This window comes from Solanum verrucosum, unplaced genomic scaffold (assembly GCF_900185275.1).
Source record: "Solanum verrucosum unplaced genomic scaffold, falcon-dt-bn FXZP01000134.1, whole genome shotgun sequence".
In the NCBI taxonomy this organism is placed as follows: domain Eukaryota; kingdom Viridiplantae; phylum Streptophyta; class Magnoliopsida; order Solanales; family Solanaceae; genus Solanum; species Solanum verrucosum.
In genome coordinates, this window is record NW_026020833.1 from 1,082,512 (window position 1) to 1,098,820 (window position 16,309).

Consider the following 16,309-nt stretch of genomic DNA (forward strand, 5'->3'; position numbering starts at 1 on the left):
GCTACTGAGTTTCATAGAATTGAGAATGATCCATCGAAGGCTTGGGTTGCTAAAGAACAGGGCAATTCTGGTAGTTTGGGGCCTGTTCAGGGTACTCAGACGGGGGATACTAATCGAATTGATCAACAACATGATTACCATTCAAATTTTCCTAGAATTTCTAGCAACTTTGATCAACAGGTCCCTAAATCTACTACTAATGATAGAATTGATCGTCCTCGATTTCCTTCTAATACTCTCAAACATGATCAAGTCGCTGAACCTGCTCCTTACACAGTAGTGCAGACCTATGTTGATTGACTTAGACATAATCAGAGCAAATGTGAAGTTAGCATTAATTTGACAACTCCTGAAATTACTACGAAACAAGGTCTACCTGTTGTCCTGTATGTTAAAGATGAGATCATTAGAGATTTAGCAGCAACTTCTAAATTTAATCTCATTGGAAAGTTTAGTACCACCATGCCTAAAGTGGATCTTATTAGGAACAATTTTATTTTACAGACTCAACTTTCCGGTGGAGGTAAAATTGCGCATTTTAATTCTTGACATGTTTCTACTGATCTTGACAATGAGTTTGATTATAATATGGTATGGACTAAACAAAGGATGAATATTTCTGGCAAAGTAATGAGGATTCAAGTATGGACTCCTAGTTTTAAGTGGGCTGAAGAAACTCCTATAGTCCCTATATGGATCTCTTTACCGAAATTAACTTGGCATTTTTATAATAAAGAGTTTGTGACAGGGCTTTTTTCTCCTATAGGAAAAGTGTTATACTTAGATGCTGCTTCTATTAAAAAGACTAGGGGTAGTCACGCTAGGGTGAACGTTCAAGAGGATCTCTCTCAAAAGAGACCTCCTTATATTTGGATAGGCTATATCGGGGAAGATATCACTGATGGGAGATGGCAGAAAATTGAATATGATAATATTCCTCATTATTGTTTCTATTGTAAGCATCAAGGGCATTTGGAAAATGATTGTACCATTAGAGAAAAAGATGTAGAGAAAAAGAAAAAGGAAATAGACAATGTGAGAAGCAAAAGTAATAAAGATATGGATACCAATCAACAACAGCCTAAAGGTTACAAGGATTATGGTCCAAATAATGATAATACCAATCTATATAATCAACAAAAGGATCAGGGACAAAAGCAGGGGCAGTAAGAGGATTAGTGGCACACACAAAGGAGGAGGAATAATAATCAGCAACAAGTAACAAGGGGCAACACCATACACCCAGATCAGTCCACCAAACAGGCAGGTATAATGGCTATTCCTACACAAAATACATATATTAATCTTGATGTGCAGGAGTCACCACCTCCTTTGGAGGAACTGGCCATTCACATGGATAGCAAGCAGGATAGCAGGTTGCAGCCAGCATTAAAACAACAGCAGGAACATGGTGAGCAAATCAGAAAGGTAACAAAAAACAATGATAATATTTCAGGAAAAGAACTGAGTAAAGGGCAAGTTGTTATAGGTATTTACTCAATGCTCCCACCCCCTAAACCCCTTGAAAGTGTTATTGTTATTGAGGAAGATGTTGGAGGTATGGATGGGAGGGAACATGAGACACCTACTAACTTGCAGGAAGTGGTGTCCAAAAGGGGGGGGGGGAACTGAGTCATGCTAGACATGGGGAAGTGGAATTTGACCATAGTGGAGACTCTAAAGCCCCTGCTACCCCAATCAGACATCAACAGATTTTGGGCACACAAGAGATTATAGATACTGGTCTACAACATAATCGAGTCAATAATAAATCTAGGGAGAGGTTGAGTAAAAAGAGAAGGGAGGCTATAAAAAAGTGATTGCAGAAGGATACTGGTCAGGATCCTGCTGTAATTGGTACTAGTACACCTATTAAGGATCAACCTTTGTCTAAAGATCAACAGGGCAAGCTGCTCCCTGATGATTATGTGGCACTTAACTCTGAAGATGAGGTAGATCCTGATACAATCTATGGATGAATCAGAAGAGGATGCAGGTGACACCATGAAGCAGACAGGCCCAGTCTTTGGTTCCAATCTCCAGGATAAATGTTCTGATGTTCAAAGAATGATAGAAGAACAGGGTATATCTCCAAGGGGAAGGAAACAGACTAGGCATATGCCTCATCAGACTATCACCAACATGTCTGAAAATTCTAGCAGGCCAATGACTAGGTCCAAATCGAAAGATTATTAATGATGAAGGCCATTTGTTGGAATGCTAGCGGTATCAACACCAAAAGAGCATTGGAAAGACTACAAACTCTCAAGAAAGCTCATAATCTATCTATTATTGCTATCGTGGAACCATTTGCAGATCAGTCCCATATTGCCATAGTAAAATTGCAACTTCAAATGGATCAGGCAGTCAGTAATCCTAATGGGAAAATTTGGTTGTTTTGGTCTACTAATGTCACTGTACAAGTCCTGGAAAAACATGATCAACATATTATTGTAACCTTTCAACACACAACTCTCCGAGATAAATTCATGATGTCCTTTGTTTATGCTAAATGTAAAGAGTATACGAGGAGATCTTTGTGGGACAGGTTACTTTTATATTCTAATATAGATTTGTCTTGGTGTACTATTGGTGATTTCAATGTTATTACATCTATAGAGGAAAAACTTGGTGGGATACCTTACAATATGAATAAGAGTCTTGAATTTATTGGAGTTATAGAAGCATATGGATTGACAGATCTAGGTTACACAGGGCTTCCTTATACATGGTGTAATCAAAGGGATGCAGAAGCTAGAGTTTGGAAAAGATTAAACAAGTCTATGGTTAATGATAAATGGTTAGAGAATCTGCCTCAAACTACTATTGAGAATCTATCCTCTGTTGGTTCTGATCATAGTCCTCTTTTAATGGAGATGATTCAAACAAATCAGAGTCATACAAAATATTTCAAGTTCCTACACTGTTGGGTTGAAAATGGGAATTTTATGATCACAGTTCAGCAGTGTTGGGACCAGGTCACTACTGGTCATCCTATGTGGAAATTGCATATGAAAATGAATAGATTAACTTCCACTCTTAGCAAATGGTCCAAACTCCATGGTGATATTTTTACTAAGGTTAGGGAGTTTGAAAAGTCCATTAGGAAGTCTGAAGAGGAACTTATGACAAATAATACTGAAGCTCTTAGACAGAAGTTACATAAGATGAATGCAACTTATATTAGGTATTTGAAATTGGAAGAAGCTATTCTTCAACAAAAGACCCAATTACATTGGTTTCAAGAAGGAGATGCCCATACCAAATACTTTCATGCTTTGATGAGAGGTCGGAGAAGGAGGCTCTTTCTTCATAAGATTTGTATTGAAAATGAGGTGTGGATACAGGGTGAGGAACGAATTGCTCAGGCAGCTTGTGATTACTATCAGCACCAATTTACTGGACAAAATGACAGGATAGATGAAAGAATCCTTCAATATATTCCTACTATAATTACTTCTTATCAGAATGAGATGTTGCAAGCAATACCTAATATAGATGAACTCAGACAGGTTGTGTTTGCTATGAATCCATATTCAGTAGGTCCTGATGGCTTTGGGGGTAACTTTTATCAGGTTTGTTGGAATATCATTAAAGAAGATCTTTTGGCTGCTGTACAATTATTCTTCTGTGGTCATATTATACCTAAGTTCATGTCTCATGCCTGTTTGGTTTTAATTCCTAAAACTGAGCAGCCTTCCAGATTCGCAGAACTCAGACGCATCAGCCTTAGTAATTTTACAAATAAGATTATTTCCAAAGTGTTGAGCATGAGATTGGCTACTGTCTTACCTCTATTGTTATCAGACAATCAGTTAGGGTTTGTGAGAGGCAGAAGTATAACTGAAAGTATCATGCTAGCACAAGAGATTAGTCATGCTTTTAAAAAACCCCAAATAGGAAGTAATGTGGTTATCAAACTTGATATGGCCAAGGCATATGATAGAGTTTCTTGGTCATTTACATGTTTTGTTTTAAGGAGATTTTGTTTTGGGGAACTTTTTATTGATTTAGTTTGGAGAATAATGAGTAACAATTGGTATTCTATTATAATTAATGGCCACATACAAGGTTTCTTTCATTCTACTAGAGGATTTAAGCAAGGTGATCCTTTATCCCCTGCCCTATTTATTTTAGGAGCTGAGGTATTAACAAGGATGATTAATTCTTTACATCAGATTCCAAGATATAAAGGTTTCTTTATGGCACCCAAGGGACCACATATCAATCATCTAAGTTTTGCAGATGATGTAATTATATTTGCATCTACTGACAGACACTCTTTGAAACTAAGTATGGACACTTTGGGGGAGTATGAGCATACATTTGGTCAACCTATTAACAAATCTAAGAGTCACTTTATGGTTCCAGACACTACATCACAGGATATTATCAATACTATTCAGGATTGTACAAATTTTTCCCAGAAATGCAGTCCTATTACTTATTTAGGATGTCCTCTATATATTGGTAGAAAAAGGATCATTTATTACTCTCATTTAGTTGAGAAGGTCTCCAAAAAGGTTTGTGGATGGCAGGCAAGGATTCTTAGTTTTGGGGGTAGGATTACATTCATCAAACATGTTGTCCAATCTATACCTATACATACTATGACTGCAATTTCTCCTCCAAACACCACTATCAAATACATAGAGGCCATTATTGGTGGCTTCTTCTGGGGAAGGGACCAGGATAAAAGGAAATATCATTGGGCTTCACTAGAGATTATGAGTTTACCTTGTCCAGAAGGAGGGGTGGGGATGAGAAGACTCACTGATATATGCACTCCTTTGCCATACAAACAATGGTGGACTTTCAGATCAAAAACCTCTTTATAGAGTCAATTTCTTAAATCTAAATATTGTCAAAGAGCTCATCCAATTGCAAAAAAAGTGGACAATGGATAGTCTTTGATGTGGAAGTACATGATGAGGAACAAGCTTAAAGTAGAAGAGCATATAGGTTGGACAATCAAGTCAGGCAGTTGCTCATTTTGGTGGGATGATTGGTTTGGGAGTAGGAGCTCTAGCTCATTATACTACTATTGTATCAAGTCTCAACAATGCTACCATTGCACACTTTCTAACTAATGGAAAATGGAATGAAAGGAAACTGAGGCAACAGGTTTCACCTCTTCTTATTTCTTATATTTTAAATACTAATTTTCATTTTTTGCAGGGAGTTCCAGACAGTGCTGTCTGCAAACATACTGAATCAGGAAAATTCTCATGTACATCAGCCTGGGAAATTTACAGAAATAAGAAGAACATTACAGATCTTAATTCTCAAATTTGGCATAGACATATTCCTTTCAAAATGTCTTTTCTACTTTGGAGGGCCTTGATGAAAAAACTTCCAACTAATGAGAAACTAGGGACCTTTGGAGTGGAACCTGTGAGATGTTCTTGTTGTTATCAGCAAGGATGGGATGAAGTGGATCATATATTCATACAAGGGCATTTTGCAGCACAAATATGGAAAAAAATTTCAACTTCTTTGGCTATTAATGTACAACAGACATCCCTGAGTAGCTATCTCTTAAATTGGCGTGGTAGTCATGTTAAAAATGAAGCTCATAAGACTATTATTTAGACTCTTCCTATAGTTATATGTTGGAATCTATGGAAGAATAGGTGTTCAACTAAGTATGTGGGCAAGACTTCTAGTATTAGCAGGGTTAAATATTGATTATTAAAGTTATTTTTCAGATACTCAGAACTATAATTCCTTATATTAAGTAGCCAGTTCAGTGGTTAGATGTTGTATCTATGGTAGAACATGGTAAACATGAGGTTTGTGTCCTCTCAGTAAGGTGGATACCTCCTCTAATTCTACTTATAAACTGAATACGGATGGTAGTGCTTTGAATAATCCGGGGAAAATTGGAGGTGGTGGTATTCTTAGGGATTCCAATGGTACTATTATTTATGCATTTGCTATACCATTGGGTGAAGGGACCAATAATCAGGTAGAGGTACAGGCTGCCAGTTATGGACTCAATTGGTGCATCCAACATGGGTATCAAAACATCATTTTAGAAGTGGATTCTGAATTACTAACCAAATGGTTTTTGCAGATTTTTGATCCTTCTTGGAGGCTTAACAAGTTTGTGCAGGAACTACAAGATATTGCTAAACACTGTGCTTATGGTCACTGTGTTCATACATACAGAGAAGCCAACAGTACAACAGACTTGTTGTCCAAACAAAGTCACCAGCATGATATCATCCAACATTATTACACCCCCAACCAGTTACCAAAAGCAGTTAGAGGAAGTTATATTCTGGAGAAAATGGGAATTCAAAGTTTCACAAGGAAAAACTGCGAAGGATTAAATTTCCTCCTTAATTGATCTTTTTTTAAAGCACTTCCTCGATTTTCTGTTTCTATCTTTAGCTTAATTATTAACTTAGTTTGGTTGTTTGATTAGGAACATGAGATTCTAGTGGTGGTGGAAATTCTACTGAGGCATACAGTATAACAACATGCATGCTATCTTGTTTAAATAACTTTCAACCATCTACTACTCGGTAATCGAAACCAAGTTCCAAAAGAAGGAATTTTGCAACAAAGGGAGCTTTATATGGTGGTTATCCTATACCAAGAGGTGCAAGTTGGAGAAGTAGAAAGCATATCATTACTACACTTATTGCATTTGGATTCTTGTGATACATTCTTTTCAAATAAGCTATATAGTTAAATATAGCTTCTTGATTAGGCCTAGTTTTAATTTCTCTCCTTGTAAGGGGAGAGTCTCCCTTATTAATGGATTATTAGTAACTTTGTATTAAGAGAGGAGTCCTCTCTAGGTGCTTAGTTTAATATTACATCTCATTGTATAGGGTTGAGTCAACTAACCTTAGTAGGTAGGTTGACTCTTGACCCACCTTAGGACTGGAGGTAAGGTCAATGTCCCCCTCCTTGTATATTTGAATTATATATATGATAAGGCCTAGGGGTGTTGCTCAGCCCCTGACCCCCTCAAGGGTTGTTCTACAAAAAAAAAAGAACATACAACTTGAAACCCTAAACCCTAAAACCTAAACCCTAAACCTGAAACCTTAAACCTTTAACCGACTAGCCTCCTTGTTCAAAGTGGTTGAACAGTTTGCTCCATCCCACTAGTGGGTCAAAGGTTCAAAGGCTGGTAAGGAGAAGGAGAAAAGAAAAAACACACCTTTAACCTAAAACCCTAAAACCTAACCCCAAAACCCTAAACCTTAAATCCTAAACCCTAAACCATAAACCAACAACCCTAAACCCTGAATCCTAAACCCTAAACCTTACTAACCTTAGTAGGTAGGTTGACTCTTGACCCACCTTAGGACTGGAGGTAAGGTTAATGTCCCCCTCCTTGTATATTTGAATTATATATATGATAAGGCCTAGGGGTGTTGCTCAGCCCCTGACCCCCTCAAGGGTTGTTCTACAAAAAAAAAAAGAACATACAACTTGAAACCCTAAACCCTAAAACCTAAACCCTAAACCTGAAACCTTAAACCTTTAACCCGACTAGCCTCCTTGTTCAAAGTGGTTGAACAGTTTGCTCCATCCCACTAGTGGGTCAAAGGTTCAAAGGCTGGTAAGGAGAAGGAGAAAAGAAAAAACACACCTTTAACCTAAAACCCTAAAACCTAACCCCAAAACCCTAAACCTTAAATCCTAAACCCTAAACCATAAACCAACAACCCTAAACCCTAAATCCTAAACCCTAAACCTTAAACCCTGAACCCTAAAACCAAAACCTTAAACCCTAAATTTTAAACCCTAAACCCTAGACTCTTAACCATAAACTCGTAACTCTAAACCATAAACTCTAAACCCAATACCCTAAACCCTAAAACCTAAACCCTAAAATTAAAACCCTCAACCCTTATCCATAAACCCTATACTCTAAACTGTAAACCCTAAACCCTAAAACCTAATCCCTAATCCTGACCCCTATCGCCATCTCATTTCCTTAATTTTTTCTCTCTCTAAAAATTCTCACTAAAAAAATTTCTATCTCAGGCCAAGGAACAGCAGTCCACCGGAATGGCCACAACGCCGCCGAGAAAGCAGCTCCAACCGCCAGACCAAGCTCAGTCGATGCGGATTCCCCTCAACTACAAACCCCAACAGGGCGCTTCATCTGAATCATCAGATAATTCTTCGAAATTGGGACGCATTGAGGCGATCCATATCGCGATTTCAGAAGAAGAATTAGACTGGGCACGAAAAATCATTTCCTTAGAACAATCTGGAAAGATTTAAGTTAATTCGAATAGGAACAATGATTCTCCATCTAAAGATCTACGTTCAGTCGAAAAATCACACAATTCCATCGCTCAAATTGGGAGAACTGAGATGGCTATTTCTGGAGAAATAGCGGAAAAATCGCCTCAATCGCGCCCTCAAATTCGAACACCTTCTGATGAAATGAATGACATTTCAACCACTGGGGAATCTTCCCCAGGCCATGGAGTACATCCTACTGCAATCTTGACTCGTTTGGACGGTGGAATCGCCGGCAACATAAATTCTGACCAAGTTCCTAAAACTCCGGTCAACAATGGCGACGAAACCTTACACCAAACACATCCTTGTGATAAGGACAACCTTCCAGAGGTAACAATATCACTGATTCAGCACGAAAATAACTATGATTGTTCTTCTAACTTGCAGGACAAATTCACATCACCAGTCGAGGATCATAACTCAGGTGAGGAGCTGGAGTCTGCTCGAAGTACCAAAAATTTGAATCAAGGAAACAATCAAGACAAGAATTGCATCCCAATTCAAAGGATGGAAACAATGCAACCTGAAAATGTGGAAAGTAATCCCAAAGAAAACAACGATGGGAATGGTCATGGAGGAAAACAAGGGATTCAATAGGCTGTGATAAAGCAATGGCATGAAGCAAAAAATTCGAAAGACCTAGGACACACTGATACAACAATGGAGAAGCAGCGTGACACAGGGGAGGCTAATAGGAGCTAAAAGAGAAAGCCAATTCAGAAAATGATACAATGCAACATAGCAAAGGTAACAACCACAACATGACTTCAGGTAAGTCACCTAACCTTGATCCTAATTCTAATAATCATATTAACCTCTCATCCGCTGATCCTAGTAATAGTCATAATCGGAGTGGGAAATCTCTTGTTGGTGTGATCGATGGGAAGAATGATGTGGAAACACAAAGTGCTAAAACCATTCAATATGATCGTAACCAAATAGTTCCCAAGATTCCCCCTCCTCTCAAAGTGTCTTCCAATTTTGATGCATACTGACCTGCACAATAAAAAACCAACCAAAACAGCAATTATGAGACCCAAAACAAACTCCTTGCCACCAGTCCATTTAACACAAATAACAACCAAATCCCTGATCCAGCTCCACCAACTGTAACTCAATCTCTCGCCACTAGACTTCGAGCTAACCAAATAAAAAATGCCATTCCTATGATCATTGATCAACCCATCATCACCACGCGACAAGGATATCCCTCAATAACCTTTTATGAAGCGGATTTCCTACAGCAGATGCCAGGCAGGTGTAAGTATACTTTGGTTGGTAAGTTTATCAATGCAATGCCTAGAATGGAAGTCATTCCTAAAAGCTTTATTGCTCAGACTCAATTCACTGGGGGGGTCAAGATAGCACATTTTAATTCTAGACACATCTACATTGACTTGGATAATGAGGTTGACCATATTTCTGTCTGGACAAAGCAAAAAATGTTCATTGCAGGTCACCCTATGAAACTACAGGTATGGACTCCTACCTTCAAACCTGCGGAAGAAACACCTATAGTACCTATCTGGATTACCTTACCAGAACTGCCCTGGCACTGTCACTATATGGATATTCTTACACCTTTACTATCTCCTATTGGCAAAGTACTTTACCTTGACTCTACAACTGTACAAAAAACTAGAGGTAGTGTTGCGAAGGTTCGCGTTCAGATTGACCTTACTAAGGAGAGACCTCAACACGTTTGCCTGGGTTTCTCTGAAAAAGACCCTAATCTGGGCAAATGGCAAGTTATTGAATATGAAGATGTTCCATCTAATTGCATATATTGTAAGCATCAGGGCCACATGATTGGAGAATGTTCACAAAAAGAAAAAGATGAGGAAACCAAGAAAAACAAGGAACTGGAGGCTAACAAAAAGGGACAAGACAAACAGCAAAATCAAAGCTCTAAAGGAAATCCGCAACAGGTTCAAAGCAAGGAAAACATGCACTCAAACATACAAGGCAATGAGAAGAGGCATATTGAAGCTGTTACTGATAATAAGGAGGAGCAATGGCAAATCCAAAACAAGAATAAAAATAGACAACACAGCCAGAATCACGACCCAAAAAAGGTTTGGAAACCACATTCTCAGAAACAGCAGGTCAACCAATCGCAGGTGCAACACATCGAACAGCAAAAAAGTATGAATTCTATGTCCTCTGTGTGTGTGAGTAATGAATCTGGTGATCAGATTCCTACACCCCCTCCCCTGTTATTGTTGATGTTGATCATGGTTCTGATAATGAAATCCCCACCCCTGTAATTCCCCTTGTAACTGTTGATGATCAATGTGATCATAATGATATCCCATCCCCTGCATCCCCCCTGGTTGTAGCTGCTGAAGTTATTGGAGGGAGGCTGGATGTACAGGAGAAAAATTCTAACCTGCAGGAAGGGGTTCCTAGGGGAAGGGTTAATGATCAAGCCCCTGCTACCACTCAGAATAATAGTCCTCACCACCAAAAAAGGCCCATCTAATCAGGGAAGAGGGTAAAGAAACACCAAATCAGCAGAGTAATATCAGTAATGCAAGGAAAAATCAAACCAAAGGGTCTATGGCCAAGGATATGGGAAACAAGGCAGGTCCTAGTAACCTGATGGAAACTCCCAAGAGTAAGAATAAACCTAGCAAAAAAAAGAGGGGAGCTGCCAGGAAGAAACAGAATGAACAGGACCTCCAAAAACAGCCCCCCACTACCAGTCATCCGGAAGAAAATCCATGTACTAACTTCATAATGATGGACCAGATTATGGATGTGATTCCTCTTAATGCTAAAAAACCCCTGATCAACCTGAAGTCAATGTTAGAGATGAGTATAAGGTGGATAACTCAGAGGATGATTTTGATCCGGATAATCTGCCTATAAATGATCTTGATGAAGATGACGAGATTAGTGAGTTACTAATCAAAGCTTTTAGTCCTAACAAGGATCAAGAATTAGAAAAAGAACTTCAACAAGTCACCGACAAACAAAGCCTCTCCCCCAGAGGTATTCACATCGACAGACTCCCCCTCAAAAAACCAGATTCTCCTATTCCTGTTACAGTAGGAAGACCAAACACGAGACTTTTCACCTCTAGATCATCCCAATGATTAGTACAATCATATGGAATGCTAGAGGAATCAACACCCAAGGTGTTATTGAAAGACTCAAAAACCTCAAAAATATCCATCATGTGTCCATGATTGCTGTTTTGGAACCTTTTTCTGATAGCAACAATATCAACATGTTTAAAAGTATGCTTGCAATGGATAATGCTACTAGTAACACCAACGGAAAAATTTGGCTTTTCTGGACCACTGATATTTCTTGCACTGTATTAGATACGGATAAACAACAGATCACTTGTGAAATAAACCATATTGAAGTTCAGGGTACCTATATCAAGACCTTTGTGTATGCCAAATGTAAAGAGCATCTCAGGGAACCTCTTTGGGACTGATTACTTCATTTGTCTGATAATAGAATTACTACTCCTTGGTGTACTGTTGGTGACTTTAATGTTATAACTGACATTGAGGAAAAAATGGGAGGTATACCATATAATATGAGAAAAAGTCTTGGGTTCATTGGCATTATTGAGGCATGTGGACTTATGGATTTGGGATTTAATGGACCTAAATTCACTTGGTCTAATCAAAGGGGTATCAATTTCAAAATCTGGAAGAGGTTGGATAGGGCAATGGTTAACGATAATAGGTTGCAAAAAATGCCTCACACCTGCATCACACACCTCCCTTCTGTGGGGTCAGATCACTGTCCATTACTTATGGAAATGACTCCCAGACCAGACAATTGCATCAAGTATTTCAGATTCCTTAACTGCTGGGTTGAGCAGCCTTCATTTGAGGAGACAGTCACTGCCTGCTGGAACAAACCTGTGGAAGGGAACCCCACGTGGTCCTTCCACCAAAAAATGAAGAGATTGGCCTCTACTCTTAGCACTTGGTCCAAAATGCAATTTGGTGATATTTATGCAGAGGTCAAGGAATTCGAGGAAAGAGTCAAGGTAGTTGAAGACAACCTCTTGCAGCAAACACAGAGAAACATGGAGAAGATCTTCACAGTATTAATGCTGAGTATATTAGGTACATGAAATTGGAAGATGCTATTCTTAAACAAAAATCACAGTTGCAATGGTTTAAAGAAGGGGATGGTAACTCCAAATACTTCCTTGCATTGATTAGAGGAAGGAGGAGAAGATTATTTGTCCATAAAATCCTCAATGATAACAATGAGTGGATACAAGGCGACGAACATATTGCAAAGGTAGCTTGCGATCATTTTCAGCATATATTCACAGGTGAGGAAACAAAGATTGATGAACTCCCTATGGAATGCATTCCAAGAACAGTCAGCCAGGAGCAAAATGAGAGTTTGAAAGAAACTCCTTCCATTGATGAGCTTAAGGAAGTTGTTTTCTCCATGAATCCCAATTCTACCGCTGGACCGGATGGTATGAATGGCTGCTTTTTCCAGAATTGCTGGAATATTATCAAGAATGACTTGATGGCTGTGATTCAAGCCTTTTTCAGTGGCCAGATGATCCCTAAATATTTTTCACATGCATGTCTTATTCTCCTTCCTAAAGTGAAGAATCCTAACATACTCAATGAATTCAGGCCTATCAGCTTGAGTAACTTCATTACCAAGATCATTTCTAAGTTATTATGTCTCCGAATAGCTCTTATTTTATCTGGACTGATTTCTCCAAATCAATCAAGCTTTGTAAAAGGTAGAAGCATATCAGAGAATATTATGCTAGCCCAAGAAATTATCCACCTGATTAAGAAACCTATTATTGGAAGCAATGTGGTGATCAAACTTGATATGGCAAAAGCCTACGACAGGGTTTCATGGTCTTATATTTGTTTGATCTTGAGGAAAATGGGTTTTGGAGAGGTTTTTATTAACATGGTATGGAGAATTATGGCCAACAATTGGTACTCTATCATTCTTAATGGTAGAAGGTATGGTTTCTTCCATTCAACTAGAGGCCTTAAACAAGGTGACCCCCCTATCCCCAGCCCTATTTATTATAAGTGCGGAGGTATTATCTAGGTCTCTAAACAGACTCCACCAGCAACCTCTTTACCATGGTTTCTACATGGAAATGAGAGGACCACAAATTAACCATCTCAGTTTTGCGGATGACATCATTATTTTCACTTCGGGGAGGAAGGATTCTCTCAAGCTCATCATACAGACTTTGACTACATATGAAAGAATCTCAGGGCAACTCATCAACAAAACCAAAAGTCATTTTCTGCTCCATCCAAATGCCTTCAGAACTACCTGTGATAGAGTTAAAAGGTATACTGGTTTTCATCAAAAGGAGACTCTTATTACGTATCTGGGCTGCCCATTCTTTATTGGAAGACCTAGACTTATCTACTTCTCGGAGCTCATCAGTAAGATTGTGAACAGAATCACTGGATGGCAATCTAAGATGCTAAGTTATGGTGGTAAACCCACTTTGATTAAGCATGTTCTCCAATCTATGCCTATCCATATTCTTTCTGCTATTTTCCCCCCTTCTACTATTCTTAAACAGATTCAAAGTATTATGGCTGACCTTTTTTGGGGATGAAGGGATGACAAGAAAAAGTATCATTGGTCGTCATGGAAAAATCTCAGTTTTCCATATGATGAAGGGGGAATTGGAGTAAGACAAATGAGTGATGTTTGTCAAGCATTCCAATTCAAACATTGGTGGACATTTAGAACCAAGCATACACTTTGGGGAGAATTTCTTAAAGCAAAATATTGCCAAAGATCTAATCCCATAAGCAAAAAATGGGATACGGGAGAGTCTCAAGCATGGAAGGTACTCATGAGAAACAAACATAAGGTAGAAGATCATATCCAATGGAAGATTAAAAATGGTTCTTGTTCTTTTTGGTGGGATAATTGGTTAGGACTGGGACCATTGGCTCAGTTCACCACCACTAGTCACAGATTTGAAAATGAAACTATCGCAGATTTTACGACTAATGGGCAGTGGAATGTCGACAGACTGATCAGAAGTGCTCCTCAAAGCCAATTACATACAATTCTGTCCACTCAGATACAGCTACAGCAAACCAACGCAGACCAGGCAGTATGGAGTCTTAACTCAAATGGCCTCTTTACTGTCTCTACTGCCTGGGATATTATAAGAGAAAAAAGAACCCAAACCAAGATTAACTCTTACACCTGGAATCGACACATTCCTTTCAAATGTTCCTTCTTGTTGTGGAGAATAATAAGAGGCAAACTCCCTACTAATGAAAAGCTTTCAGTTTTTGGAATCGAACCAAGCGACTGCTACTGCTGCCACTCACCTGGTGAAGATACCATTGAACACATTTTTAACACAGGGAACTTCGCAGGGGCTGTTTGGAAATATTTTGTTGTTTCTTTAGGCATGCAAACTGATTTGCTGCCACTTAGAAACATGATCATGAGGTGGTGGAGTTCTTCTCACGTCAATGATGCACACAAGCTAATTCTACAATCCACTCCAATCTTTATTTGTTGGAATTTGTGGAAGAATAGAAGTGCTAAAAAATACGGAGGCAATCAATCCAACATTGCAAGAGTAAAGCACTTAGTGATTTTGGACACCTTCAAGCTGCTGCGTACAGCCTTCCCATATATATCTTGGCCGATGGGATTGAACAAGCTATGTACATTCATTGAGAAATGTACTCATGACACCAAGGTCACGGCTGTTAGGTGGACTAAGCCTCCAACCAGGTGGGTTAAATTAAATACAGATAGGAGTGCCTTGAATAACCCGGGCAGCATAGGAGCAGGGGGAATACTCAGGAATTCCCTAGGAGAAACTATCTTTGCTTTCGCAACTCCATTAGGCGACAGAACCAACAACCAAGCGGAGGTGGAGGCTGCTATATTTGGCTTATCTTGGCGTCTTCATTTGAATTATAATCATGTAATCCTTGAAGTCCATTCCCAACTTCTTGTGGATTGGATCAAGAACAGCACCACAGCCCCTTGGTCCCTCTCAATCCAAATGCAAAAGCTTCACCAAATCATCACTCAATTCACTCACTTCAAGTGCATTCACACTCTTACGGAGGCCAATTTTGTGGCAGACTCACTCTCAAAACAAAGTCACCAACTTACCAGTCCTCAAGTGTACTTCAACAACCAGCAACTCCCCTCACTTACAACAGCTTATCTACATAAAGACCTCACAGGTATGGCAAGTTTCAAAAGAAGAAAGTTGAAGAGAATTAAGGAACCACCTTAATTCTTCACAGCTAGAGGTCCTATGAAGAAGCAAAACTTCTTCAGGCCCTCTTTTTTGCATGATCTCTCTGTCATCTACTACAGACGCCCCCTTGATAGGATTGTCGCTTGTTTAATCTTTTGCTTGTAAAGGGAGAGTCTCCCTAATTTATGCTTTCCTAGATTCTTTGTATCGAGAGGAGTCCTCTCATATAGGTGCTTAGATGATAGGCCTTAATTAGTTTTTGGGAAGAGTTGGAGAACCTACTAAGATTACTTAGTAGGCTACCAACTCTCGTTCCACCATTAAGGGGAGGTAAGGTTTATGTCCCCCTCCATGTATCTTTTTCTTTTATCAATGTTAAGGCCTGGGGGTGTAGCTAAACCCCTGACCCCTCCAAGGGTCGTTAAAATAAAAATAAATAAATAAATAAAATCCTGACCCCTAACTCTAAATCCTAAACCCTAAACCTAATTCTTAAACCCTAAATCCTAAATCCTAAACTCTAAACGTAAAACCCTAAACCCTAAATCCTAAATCCTAAACTCTAAACGTTAAACCCTAAACCCTAAACCTACATCCCTAGACCCTAAACCCTAAACCCTAAACACTAAACCCAAAACACTAAACCTTAAATTTTAAACCCTAAACCCAAAATACTTAACCATAAACTCTTAACTCTAGACCCTAAATCATAAGCCCTAAACCCTAACACTAAACCCTAAAATTAAAACCCTCAACATTCAACCATAAACCCTTAACTTTAAACAATAAACCCTAAACCCTAAACCC

General features: G+C 38.9%; 1 protein-coding gene across 1 annotated transcript; it reads left to right on the forward strand.

Moving 5' to 3' along the window:
• Positions 1-2,198: 2,198 nt before the first annotated feature.
• Positions 2,199-8,253, forward strand: LOC125813529 (uncharacterized). The gene is made up of 5 exons (XM_049493018.1): positions 2,199-3,935; positions 5,179-5,294; positions 5,809-5,974; positions 6,077-6,265; positions 8,011-8,253. Exons 1-5 carry the CDS (start codon positions 2,199-2,201, stop codon positions 8,251-8,253), a joined length of 2,451 nt encoding a protein of 816 aa, XP_049348975.1.
• The last annotated feature ends 8,056 nt before the right edge of the window (positions 8,254-16,309 follow it).